At 52.4% G+C, this 12,613-nt stretch overlaps 4 protein-coding genes across 4 annotated transcripts; 2 read left to right on the plus strand and 2 right to left on the minus strand.

Moving 5' to 3' along the window:
- Nucleotides 1-1,841: 1,841 nt before the first annotated feature.
- Nucleotides 1,842-7,349, plus strand: SEPMUDRAFT_57097 (uncharacterized protein; the record flags this gene model as incomplete). Its single annotated transcript, XM_016909423.1, has 2 exons — nucleotides 1,842-4,931; nucleotides 4,992-7,349. The coding sequence occupies exons 1-2, from the start codon at nucleotides 1,851-1,853 to the stop codon at nucleotides 7,347-7,349; spliced, it is 5,439 nt and encodes a 1,812-aa protein (XP_016765184.1). The 5' UTR covers nucleotides 1,842-1,850.
- On the minus strand, nucleotides 2,132-10,924 carry SEPMUDRAFT_57100 (uncharacterized protein; the record flags this gene model as incomplete). The annotated part of the gene is made up of 2 exons (XM_016909424.1): nucleotides 2,132-10,718; nucleotides 10,785-10,924. The coding sequence occupies 2 exons, from the start codon at nucleotides 10,922-10,924 to the stop codon at nucleotides 7,733-7,735; spliced, it is 3,126 nt and encodes a 1,041-aa protein (XP_016765185.1). The 3' UTR covers nucleotides 2,132-7,732.
- A 349-nt stretch (nucleotides 10,925-11,273) lies between these two features.
- SEPMUDRAFT_146166 (Sm-like ribonucleo protein) lies at nucleotides 11,274-12,610 on the plus strand. The gene is made up of 5 exons (XM_016903492.1): nucleotides 11,274-11,396; nucleotides 11,455-11,508; nucleotides 11,578-11,646; nucleotides 11,699-11,814; nucleotides 11,883-12,610. The coding sequence occupies exons 1-5, from the start codon at nucleotides 11,342-11,344 to the stop codon at nucleotides 12,054-12,056; spliced, it is 468 nt and encodes a 155-aa protein (XP_016765186.1). The 5' UTR covers nucleotides 11,274-11,341; the 3' UTR covers nucleotides 12,057-12,610.
- On the minus strand, nucleotides 12,081-12,518 carry SEPMUDRAFT_113089 (uncharacterized protein; the record flags this gene model as incomplete). The annotated part of the gene is made up of 1 exon (XM_016901014.1): nucleotides 12,081-12,518. One exon carries the CDS (start codon nucleotides 12,516-12,518, stop codon nucleotides 12,081-12,083), a length of 438 nt encoding a protein of 145 aa, XP_016765187.1.
- Nucleotides 12,611-12,613: the final 3 nt, after the last annotated feature.

The raw sequence follows: 12,613 nt of genomic DNA on the forward strand, positions 1-12,613 counted from the left end.
AGGGCAATAACTAGAGCGCTAAGCAAGAAATAAATCGCCGCGCTTACTATTAGTATCGATAGATATAAGCCCGTAGGGCCTCCGGGGCCTAACGCTACGGCGGTTACTATTACTACCGCCGGCGCCGCCCGGTATTACTTATATAGAGCGTAGATACGAGTAGAAAAGACTAATTTTTATAGCTATCTACTACTATCGACTTATATCTATAACGGTATACCTATATTGTAGAGTTTGCGTAGGATCGGCGGACGATCCGATTAGTCGGATATACCCGGCGCTAGCTTATATTCGCTAACTCGCTATAGAAACGCTATAGATCGCGCGTAGCCTACCTAACTTGCTATACTCGCTATAGTATATCGCTACTATATATATAAATAGGTAGGTAGGTATATATATACCTATCTACTAATTATTTGTATACGGAATCGTAGTCGATTCCGGTATCGATACTCTACCCTATAGCTATACTGCTATAGCTATATTATAGACTATACGCCGGAGCTCGTCGACGTATAGTATAAGCTACTCTACCTAATCCTCTAATTTGCCCGTCCTATCTTAAACGGTCCCTACCGTAGCCTATAGGCTATCGACTATAGCCTATAGCGCTTTAATAGTAGCCTCTAGCTAGGCGATTCGCTACGAATCGCTAGGGGAATCGTTAATAGGTATCCCGGCCTAATAGCCTAACTTAGTATATCGCTTATAGTAGGCGTAGATAATACTATTCTTTATATTTACCTTATACGGCGCGTCGCGCGGACCGCGAGTATACTAGTAATACGGATTTAGTATATCAATACCCTCTATAGTCTCTATAATTCGGCTAGCTTAGTCGAACTTCTATAGGTTATTTTTCGCGACCTTCTTCTTCGTCGTATCGTCGCCTACGGCCTCGTCTAACTAGCCCTACTATCTTTCGACTAAGTAGAACTAGAAGTTGCTAGAGTCTATAGTAGTAGGCCGGCGCGGGTATAGATCGGGGGTATATACGGCCCTATATATAGCGAGTTAGCAGAGATTCTAGTAGAGATTTAGTAGCGAGTAAGGCTAGCCTACCTAGTATCGTCCTCCTTATCCTCCTTATCCTCCTCCTTATCCTCCGAGGTATCCTCGGTATCGGTATCCTTATCTATAGCGTCGCCGTTATTTATCGTAGACATATTCCTACTAAGCGCTACTAAAGTAGTAGATACGAGGAATCTATAGTATATTAGTAATATACGAGTTTACGCGCTACGTAATAACGTACTAAGGTTCGAATAATATAGTTATCTACGTCTACGGCAGTAGAAGAGAGAGAGTAGATATATTATAGTAGTAGATTCTTTCTTCGAGTTGCTATAGCGACGGCTTTATTATATAGGTAACTTATTATTAAAACGACGGATCCGGCGACAAAGAGAGAGGTAAGGTAGCGACGGATGCGGCGGTAACGGCAAGGTAGGCGGCGAGCGTATAGCGAGTGTATATAGTGGTGTATAGTAGGTAGAAGGGTGGAAGTAGTAGGAAGATAAAGCCAAAGAAAGCCGGGGGTGACGTGTGGCGGCTGGCCACTTTGGGCTTCCGTCTTCTGCGCAGCTCGATTAGCTATTTCCTAGCTCGCGTCGCGACAAACCGCGATAGTAAATCAACCATTGTCTTCATTACCTACCCACCACCACTACCTGACCACTGACCCACCACCGCTACCACCACCGCTACCACCGCCACTACCACTGCCGCTACCACCGCCATGCGCCTCGCCACCCCGGTGCACTCTCATAGCGATCTCTGACGGCGCCTCCCCTCCACCTCCCTCACTTCCGCTCCACAAGTCTGGTCAGAGAGACTACGCGCAAACAATGTCCAGCAGCTACTTTCCTGCTCTCGACCAGTACCTTGCGGGTGAGACACCTCTCATATCGTGGCGGACCGCGTATCGCGCCCTGTGTGACGAAGCTGCGGCCCTCGACAATAGTTCGCTCCATGCCTTCTTCACCGACGACCATACTGTTGCCCTCCTAGCCAACGCGCTAAGCCCTTACGCACCGCCAAGTGCGCGGACTGCCGGCGAGTTTGACACCAAAACTGCCCCCATACACGCCGCCCAGCCCAAGAATGGCGCCTACAAGTTGGACGAGATCAAGGAAGACGCCAAGTGGCTGTCGCGAGAGCTGCACGTGGAAGAATTGGCTGCTTTGCGCATTGCAATGATTGAGTGTCAGGAGAGACCGGCAGATCAGCTGATGAACGCGGCTTGCAATGGTACGAGTGTGCTCGAGGAAGTCATAGCAATGCCAGCTTCTACTGCTAGCAATGGACCTGCACGACCAGCTCTTACATTCGCAGACCAGCAAGTACGGAGACATAGGCTGTTGCTTGTGTACCTGAGCGAGAGCAATCATATGCTGCGCCTGAGCGCAGATTTGATGAGTCGATGTGCTGTGAGCAAAAGCATCGTTCGAGAGCAGCCGGCCGCGGCTTCGTGGATTGATCAGATCGCAGCAAAGGTCACGGATACCATGTGCCCAAAGAACGGCAGGAATGAGGCTGAAGCCTTCATCGCCAAATGTATCTCGAAGTTGGACTCCGTGCTGGAACGCGGGGATGCCTCCACCTCGTGGCCCAAGGTCTTCGCGGACGATACCAAGGCACCCGGCTATGTCGACTCGCTTCGCTATGAACTGACGCACACCCTTCGGCTCTTGCTCGCTGCTCTGTACCAGTATGATGGTATTCCTAGCGCTTCGGCGCTCCTCAGCTGGTTCGCGTTAATGGAAAAACACTTCTTCTTGCAAGGAAATAAGCACCTTCTGCCGCTGGATCTCGATGTGCCCCGACTTCTGCTATCGATCGTGTCCGTGGAGATGATGAAGTTACAGCTTGCAATTGGTGAGATCATGCAGGCCGCAGACGTGGACACTCCTACCTTGACAGGAAGCCACTACCTCAACGACGAGGAGAGTCTCAGATCATTGAATCTCATCTTACACAGAGTTAGTCTTCGTGGAAACAACATTGCTGCTCCGGCTATCCTGGCCTGGAGCATCATCACTTCGGTCATAAGGGACATTGCATTATCACACCGAGATCAGCGCGAATTCCGCAACGAGCATGGCCCCGACGACACAGTGGAGGGACTGGCTCGTCGTGCTTCGAGACGTGGATCGCGCAACGAGCCACTTTCCAGGTTTGAGAAACTCTACTTTAAGCTGCAAAGCTCGGAACTGGACGGCGATGTCAGGGACGACCTGCCACGAAATTTCCTGTTGAGATCTGTGGATCATTTACGGGTCTTCCGTCTGATTGCCACTCTGGCTACAGTCATCACTACGACGTACAGCTCAGATGCCGAAGCCAGTACAGCATTATTTTGTAAAGAGGCCTTGTTTGATTTGACCCGAGAGTCGTTGTCGTTTGTGCAGTATGATGAAGAAGTCTTTGAGGCGGTGCTGTCGCTGTTGACGCCAGCAGAGCACTGCCCCGTCTCCAAGCAGCAGACGACTGTGCTTGCAAAGAAACTGTTGGCAGATTATGCCCTACTCAGACCGGCTTTCCTGGACCAAGCGTTAGCAAGATTCCCCTACGAGCTTTCACCATTGGTGAGACTGGGCACGTTGTTGGCCAACGCGCAAGGAGATGCGCAGGAGCCCGAAGGAATCGCAGGCATTTTGCATCGACTGCGGACATTCACGCTGCAAGTGCCCGCAGAGTTCAGATCGTATGAGCTCATCGACGAAGTGGACGACAACAATGCTATGCGACTGCTTGAAGCACTGCCCATTATCACTCGGCGCGACGCTGCTGCGGGCGTTCAGCAATTGCTTCTTATGCAAGACAGTACAGACGCCGAAACGCCTGAGCAATACGTACCTGCGGAGACTACAGGCAACATTATTAGGGAGAAGCGACCCATGGTGTTCATGCTGAATCACGATAGCTCTGGGCTTGAATACCTCAGTGCGCTGCTTTTCACGTTCACTAAAGGTAGCCAGGTGTCATGCGCTGCAGAGCAAGCGACATTGGACCTGTATGCTGCTGCGGAGATCATCGCTCTCTTCACATCGTTGCTGGCCGCGTGCCTGGACCAATCAGATGGCGCTACAACAGCTCGCGAGCTGATGGCGAAATTTGATGCCGGCTTGGGCAACAGCCACGACATTATATCCATCATTGCCGACCTATTTGAGAGTGAGCTCCTGGCCCATATTGAACAGGTTGCGGAAGACGGCTCTCTACCAGTCGTCGCTGCTGCTGCAGAATTCCTCAACATCATAATCAGAATCTCGCCGGAACGGGTTTGGTCAATAGTCGCTAAAAGCAGTTTGCTTGGACTTGCAACCGGTGCGATCTCGTTAGTGGCGGTCGTGAATGGCTCGGAAGTGCAGCTGGGCCAGTATCGCTTCCTGCAAGCATGTGTCGAGATGCAGTCGCTTCTGCTTCAAGATGCACTCGCCGGTCTGGCCAAACGCAATGCTAGAACGAGTGAGGTAGTCAAAACTACCCGCTTCAGTCTGAAAACCAAGCAGGACTCGCTAGATGCAACGCCAGCTCGGACCATGAGCGTTGTGCTCAACGCTTACCAGAAAGTTCTACTCGATGCCTATCAAAGCTTCTCGGACTGGAAATGGGAAGACCTCTCACAGCGGTGCCGCCTCACAGTGACTCTGCTGAAAAGTTTCTCCGACATGCTACGAAGCACGTACGGCCTCAATGTGGCGAAAGCTGTTTCTCGACGACTCACCTTCGTCATTGCACCTGCTGCCAACTCTATTGTCGATACATGTGCCTCCAAAACGGGAAGCAATCCAATGGCCAGTACACTCCGTAGGATTTTGCAGGAAACTTTGCCAATTGCAGACGACGCCACTCCGGTTCAAATACGACAATTGCTCATTGAGCAGGCGCGCGCTGTCTTCGGCTTTCTCGTCATACTTCTTCGGGTTGCAAAGCACGGAAATGACCTTTTGGGTCAGACTGAGGCCCCGGCAGAGTGGCACAAGGTTGTGAAGCACCGTTCCTACAGGCTTGCAAGTAGCATTCTGCAGAATATGCCTGCCCTCGCGTCTTTGCTTGCGACCGAACATGCCATCAAAGCTGACCTCTTTACCTTGTTTGAAGAGCTGGTGAGTGCCGTCGGTGCTGGCGATGAAGATCCACCATCCATACTTGCGCAATTCGATACAGATGCGGCACAAGCTTTCCTTCAGGTTGTGACACAACTAGATCGGCCGCTCTGTGAATTGCAGGTCGAACGCAATGCGTGGGACTTCCTCGCCGTTGTCATGGACAGCAGGCAACAATGGTTTGCCATTTATCTTCTCACTGGCAGATTACCGAAGAGTCGAGCTCACCGCTGCCATGAAGAAGAGATCAAGGGCAAGCCAATCCTTGCTCATGTGTTGAGTCAGCTTGCGTCCATTGAAGACCTGCAACCGCAACGTGCGATCGGTATGTTGAGATTCGTTGCGATCGCTCAGCAGACCTGGGCATGGGCCACGAACGAAGTGAGGTCACACACAGACTTTCTCACAAACACAATGTCTTGGTTGGGCTCACTCCGCGGACCGCCAAGAAATCCAACTCCCGATGCATCCATCACTAGCGCGAGAGAGCATGAGATGGCTGCTCATCTGTGCGATATTTTTGCCGTTAATTTGCACGCGGGTCTCGAAATTGGCGACAGGACAGTGTTGAAGCTGCTCGTGACCAAATTGGACTTCTTAAGGGATCGCGGAGCTAGAGTGGACGAATGGAACAAGTCGCTGCACAGGAGCCTAGAGACTAATCTCGCCAGATCATTCCCAGCCATCGATCTGTCTGATTTTATGCGCACTTCCGTCAATCCGGCTCCTTACGGCAGAAGCTACGTCTACGATACCGACATCGCTACCATCATATTCCAACACAATAGAGCATGGGATGGGGCTACAGCAGATCAAGGTTTCGCCGATGAATTCGGTCGAGCCAACGCTAACTTGAGCCTTCTACATGCACAAGCTACGTTACTCAAGAGTTGGAAGACCTTGGCTACTACACTGTGCGACTGTGCGGAGCAAGATCCTTCACTGCCCCTTGAGCTTGCCAAAGTCGTAGAGCAGTGCTTGGTCGCGAGTGTCGAGCCTCAGCTCGACCAGCCCGGTATGGCAGATGCCATGCACATGCGCCTCGAACTGGCCTTTGTGCTCACCTCCAAGTTAGTGGCTCTCAAAACAGAAGATGATGCTATGAAGAGACTTCTGCCAGCTGCATGGACACTGGTCGCAACGTTCCCAGCGGACTACGATATAGCCACACTCCCAGAAGAACTGCGTTACTATCGGCAACTTCTTCAGGTCTTGTACCTGACTATCCTACCTCACAGTTATGTTGCCAAGACTCGAGCAGACGGAGAGATGCATTCACTTTCGCCCCAAACGGCATCCATCCTTGTTAATATTGTCGGCAAAGTGATAGCACCAGGCTTCAAGGCACTCTGCAGTAACCTCCATGGCAATGTTGAGCTTGCGCTGCCAGCAGATTTCGCTCTGCTGACAGCACTTCTCCAAGCAATCTTAGCCGTGCCAGGCATCAACTCGATCCAGACGCTCCTGTCGGACGTAGTGGTTGGCTCCAACATCATCCGGGGAGCATTGAGCCTATACTCCTGGGCAGACAGACTCTCCAGTGAGGACACGCAAGATCCTATCTATGGCGAAATAGCGATCATGTTCCTCCTCTCACTGTCTACTGTACGACCAATAGCTGAACAGATGGCTCTAGAGGGGGTTCTCGCCCAGCTATCATCAGCCAATTTATCCTCCTACTTCAGAACGCACGGCGGCAAAGGGCCTTTTGACGAACCTCAACGCATGTTTGTCATCTGGACAGAAGGGTATTTGCCGTTATGTCTCAATTTGCTGGACTCGGTTGGTCCAGCTATTGCAGCAGAGATTGCGGCTTTTTTGAACGGGTTTCCTAGTCAGCTTGACCGCGCAGCACATTCACTGATCAACGAAACACCTACGGCACGAAACCCTCGCGCTGGGACAATCACACTTGGCACTGTCTCCGAAGCTCATAGCTTGGCTATGATTTCCTTAGTTCTGAGCTCCGACACAGCGAGAGGCGCGGCGGACGGCATCAATGCGGCAGACATTCCAGACTTTCATTACGATGGGCAGAGTGTCAAAAGCTTGGTAGAGTCGCTCATGAGGAGCAAGCGAAGTTTGATTGACCGCATAAGGCCGGCAAATCCGCTTGAGGAAAGATGGATGACCACACCAGGCGTGGCGAATGCAGATAATATACTGGTGCAAAAGATCGAAAAGGAACTGTCGAGTATGCTGACCTGCTTTAAGGGGGTGGAAGGAGTGCCATAAACGGGATGTGAAGACCAACCAATATCGGACAGAGCATGAGCGTTGAGCATGGTGTTGGGATGGAGGCCCTGCGTGACCACAGTACCATAGTAGCTTCCGTGAGGAAATGATCTTGACAACATCAAGACTTGTCAGCGAAGTTTTCCGAGGCCTCGTTCGCTGTAAATCGCATGTCGCAACGTAATGTTCATTGGAAACGGTTTCCATTCATCGACAAGATGAGTGCATATTATGCAGGCGCATCAGTCGTGCAGAGCAATGCCGCCTGTTGCTTCCGCGCATGGTATTTTGAACAAGTTGACGGTAGGAGGTAGCTCTCACGGTGTATAGGTCAATATGTGCCATGGAAGTCGTTGCTTGGGGGACCTCGAGCATCATGCTCGCTATCCCCATCCAGCCACACTTCTCCTCATACTTCCGGTGCCATCACCACCACTGGCACCCATTCGCTTGATGCAGCCGTAATGCACCACAGTACCGTCCGGATAGACCCTGACGGCACTAGCGCCGAACCTCTTATGACAGACTTTGCAATGATCATCCTCTCCTATTCTCACACGTCTATTTTTGCCCATAGGCTTCTCGTGCGCGAGGCCATCGGGACCAAGGAGTAAAGTCCTTTCAGTGTTCGTGCGCCTGACGCCCTCCAGACCACGAACCACCATGTCTTCGCGTAAAATTGAGGTGGCATTCCTAATGCGCCCTCGGAAGTAGTCCTGCAGTTCTCTGACAGCAAGATCATCCGGCATCAAATCGAGGGTACTGCTGGCTGGGAGACGGGCTCCATGTCTGCTAAGTAGATCGAGCGCTTGTGGCCACTGTTTCTCCTCGCCGGCAGGAGGTCGAAGACAAAGACCGAGGAGGACGGCGAATATATTCGATTTGTCGTCCGTCTCGGTGGGCTCTACTTGACGAAAGCGTTTCTCATGCTTGGAAGTACTATCCAAGAGGCACGCTTCCTGTTCAGCCCTGTCTTCCATGTAAATCTTGTTGCAGTATTCTTCTGCCTTAGAAAAGTCCTTGATCTTGAAGGCGTAAATGGACAGCGCCTGTTTGTGGTTGCCCATTGCGCCCAGCACGATGGCGCGAGACTCAAAGAATAATGAAGAGTCATGGGGAAGCTGTTGAAAAGTTTTGCGCTTATTGTACGAGGAGCTTCTGAGTAGGAAGTTTTCGAGCTTTGTTTGGAGGCCATCACGATACGTATCAGCAATGTCGGACTTCTTAAGTTCGGCAAGGTACAGGTCTATCAAGCGTTGGTGGAACTCTCCGCCGTTGTCGCCAAGCTCGTTGATAATGTGCTCCAGGTATTGGATTTCCAGCTTCTCGTCGCTTTCAGCAAGGAACCGAAGAACCTGCTGACGCGGGAGCCGCTCAGCATTATCAGTGTCAGCAACGAAAATATCCATGCCTATCTCTGGGCTTTCCTCAAGTGGCCATCGCGCGTACTCGAGGATGAGATCTACGAGCTCGGGTGGGAGCTGTTTGAGATAGGCTGCAGTGCGCTGCGGTCCACGCATTGCTTCAGGTATCGCACCGCTTGCCTGTCCCTTGCCAAACTTGGCCAGTAGCTCCAGCGCTTGGCGATGCAATTTCTTTCCATGCAAGAAGTCAATCAGTTCACTATATCGTTCGCCTTCATAGAGCGCCGACTGTACCACATCTGGATCACAGAAATTGTCGATACGGAAAAGAGATCCCGCCAAGCTTGGTGTGGCAAGCATATAGGCACGAAACAGTGTGGTGTCGACGAGCTTGGCAACCTTCAGCAGCTCTGCTTGCCAGTCGACCTCCTCTCTGTTCTTGTCGAGAAGCTCTGGCGCAAGCAAATTGCTAAAAGACGGCTTCCCGGTTTCACTGTCGAAAGTCGGTGGATTTTCTTTCAGTGTACCATCGTAGTCCAAGTAGTTGGGGACACGTCTTCTGGAGTCGGCCAAGAACCCTACAAGAGCTCTCGCTGCGCTTTTGAGGTCATCTCCTTCTAATGGCTTGTCGGGAACTCCAGCGGCTTTGGTACGACTGCTGGCGTTATCAGCGTCGGCACGCGTGGAAGACCGGATTGAAGCAACATCTGAATCCACCTTCTTGTGACTACCGGTCAGCTTGCCAAACATGCCTTTTACAGGTGTGACCGGGACGAGTCTAGCGCTATCTTCGGCTTTTTGTTCAGTGGTATCGGCAGCTTCTGACTCGCTTGCATCCTCTGTCAAGGACGAGAGATCCCCCGCAATGCTACGTGGGTAGAGGGCGATGACACGCTCTGGTGTGGTCTGCGCATCTGTGAAGAGGTCACGCGCCGCAAGGTATTTCTGCTGATGAAAAAGCGCGATGGCTTTCTGCGTCATAATTTCTCGTATGCGTCCAGCCTTGTCATCGATCAATGTATCCTCCAGTAGCTCTAGCAGACTTACGGCCTCGTCGAAACGCTGCTTTGAGACGAGCTCAGTCAGCTGCGAGGGATAAGGCAGTGCATTCATGCGCCAGATGGTACGTTCGGAGGCAACCAGAAAGCCCTTGCCAGCATGAGCCAGACTGATATACGGCTGTGGCACATGCAAGATGGTCGCGCCAGGAACGCTGATGGTCTGTAGTAAGGATAAAGTCTCTGGATTTCGTATCTGTAAGGTACCTTTGTCGGGCGGCTGAAGTGCTAGGAGATATGGATAGCTGAAGCCAATCTGCTCTGGCGCGAGAGCCCAAGGCACCTGACGCTTCTCAAGCGGCTTGCCATCGATGGTTACAAATAGGGTATTGACGTCCTTGGCCAGGAGGACTTGATCTCGAGACAAGCCTGTGGCCATCGGTTTTGGCACCCAGCTTCCCATTCCCATGTAACCCATGCCGCTGCTACTGACTGCACCAAAGCGCACACCTGCAAGCTCACCGGAGCCTGCATCGGTTGCCGCATTGGCGGTGCGCTTGCTGATTGGTACCACTTGTTGGGTGAGAATATCAATTGTGCTAAAGCCAGGATCCATCCCAGCAACCAAGTGCGTGCCATCAGCCCATATCAAGCTCTTGATGCTAGCCTCTAGGCTGATCTCAGCCACATCTGGCAACAGCTCCATATCCTGCCACATCCAGCATAGGATCTTGCGCTTGGCGCCCACCGCAAGCCTAGACACGAGGCCGGGAACGTGGGTTTCGGGGTCCTTGACCACATTGCTGGTGACGGCGAAGCAGACGGCACCCTTGGTGCGCTCCAAACGCTCCACGAGCTCGTACGTGTTCAGATCGTGCAGGGACACGTACGCGTCGCTCAGACTGACGAGTAGGTTGGCCTCCTTTACGATAGCAAGCTGTTGCACGGGCTTCTTGCTGAATTTATCTTCCTCGCGCAGCACGTCGACCAACTTCGTCTTGGATGGGCTCGAAGGGACGTCGCCAGCGGCACCACCACTGCCGCCACTGCTGCTCTCTCCGCTGCTCGCCGACTCATTGACGAGGAGCACGCGGAGGGCGCCCGTGCTGAGGCCTGCCAGGATGCGGTCGCCGTAAGCCAGCAGCGACTCGACTTTGGCCTTGTCGCGCGTGCGCACCTCGTAGATGGGCTGGGCCTTGAACGCGGACAGCATCGTCGCGGCTGCGGGAAAGGGTGCGTGTGTGCGTGCGTGCGTGGATGTTGCGCTACCGGGAGATCATGTTTGCATGTGACGGTGACTGGAGAAGTCAGGTAGATACCTCCAAGCACTGAGTGCAGTACTCCGTAGAATGGTGAATTCGGGTAGAGTAGAGAAGGGCAGAACTGAGGTGAACCAGAACAATCTTACTAGCACTACCACTAGTGGTGGTGGTATCTTACCAGGTAAAGGTAGGAGGTACATGTATGTACCTGTAGCCTTCGTAGGTGGAGGAGGTAGGGTCTGCAGCCACAAACCCTCGCTCCACCTCCACATTCACCTACTTACACCCAAACCACCCTTGCCGCTCCTCTTCCTCCTCCTCCTGCACTTCCTCCTGCTCTTGCTTATCCTCCACCGCTGTCGACGCTCATGGAGAATCTCAGCCTTCATGATGCAGGCCCTTTAATGCCGCAGGGACCGCCTCGTGCGTCGCCCTTCACCCTCCTCGAGAGGCTCTCCATGCCATGGCTAACTTGGCGCAGAACTCCCACCTCAGATGTTTACCACTGCCGCGCAGCTTCTGGACCTTACCGACAGTGAGTGTGCTCGCCGCCGATAATACAAACGCCGTTGGAGACGCTCCGACCGTACTAGCAAGTGTCTAGAGAAGCTCATGGTGGCCTTGCGCGATGGGCGAAAGCTCATTGGAGTTCTGAGGAGCTGGGACCAGTTTGGTAGGCGCTCTGTGGACACACTCACCCCGGGGAGACATTGATAGCGGGTTAGGCAATTTAGTGTTGCAGGACACAGTGGAGCGCTTGTTCGTGCACCACCTCTACGCCGACATTGAGCGTGGCCTGTTTCTGGTCCGAGGCGAAAACGTGCTGCTGCTTGGCGAGATTGTACGTAAAGTAGCAGGCACAGTCTGCAGGTAGGCGTACTATGGGAAGTGTTGCTGACATGCTGACAGGACCTGGACAAAGATGACTACGTCCCCGAGCCATTCGAACAAGCATCTGCAGAGAAGGTGTTCCAGCTCAAGAAGCTGGAAGAGCAAAAACGAAAACAGACCGACAAGGTCAAGCAAAAGAAGCTGGCGGAGCTTGGCTTCGAAGGTGAGCACAGCGGCGAAGTCATATTCTAGCAAGAGAAGCGCTACTTGCTACTGCTATGTTACATACTCCTTGAACATGCGGGAGTCCATCCGGAGGCTGGCAGCAAGAAACATAAAACTGGCTGTTACATGAACGACGCCTTGAGTGCCATGGCCGTCCATCTCGCCATCTCGAGGAGCAGAGTCAATGCTTTGCACAGAGAGTTTTCGTTCTTCATGCTTCTGGCTTTCTGGTATCTTGCCCCGTCTATGCACAGGGGTTCTCTGCAAAAGCGAGAGCAATGGAGACCGCAATCGCAAGAGGCGGCCTGTTAGTACGTACTTGGCCGATTCTACTTCACCTGGCCTCATCTCTTGCGACTCCAGGCGCCCAGGAGTGCCGGGCAAAGTTCTGATGTCCAAACCCCGTGCCAGATACCACAGCAAGCTCGGCGCTAGTGTTACGCGGCAGAGTGCAGAAGTGGTGTCGAGACAGCCTCTGTCTAGCAGCATCGCAACTCAAAATTTCAGCGTTAAAACGCCGCATGTGGCTCTTGCGGGTATATAGGATGATCCAGAACAGTATCAAAATTATGACAACCTGCCAT

This window comes from Sphaerulina musiva, assembly GCF_000320565.1.
Source record: "Sphaerulina musiva SO2202 unplaced genomic scaffold SEPMUscaffold_1, whole genome shotgun sequence".
NCBI lineage: Eukaryota > Fungi > Ascomycota > Dothideomycetes > Mycosphaerellales > Mycosphaerellaceae > Sphaerulina > Sphaerulina musiva.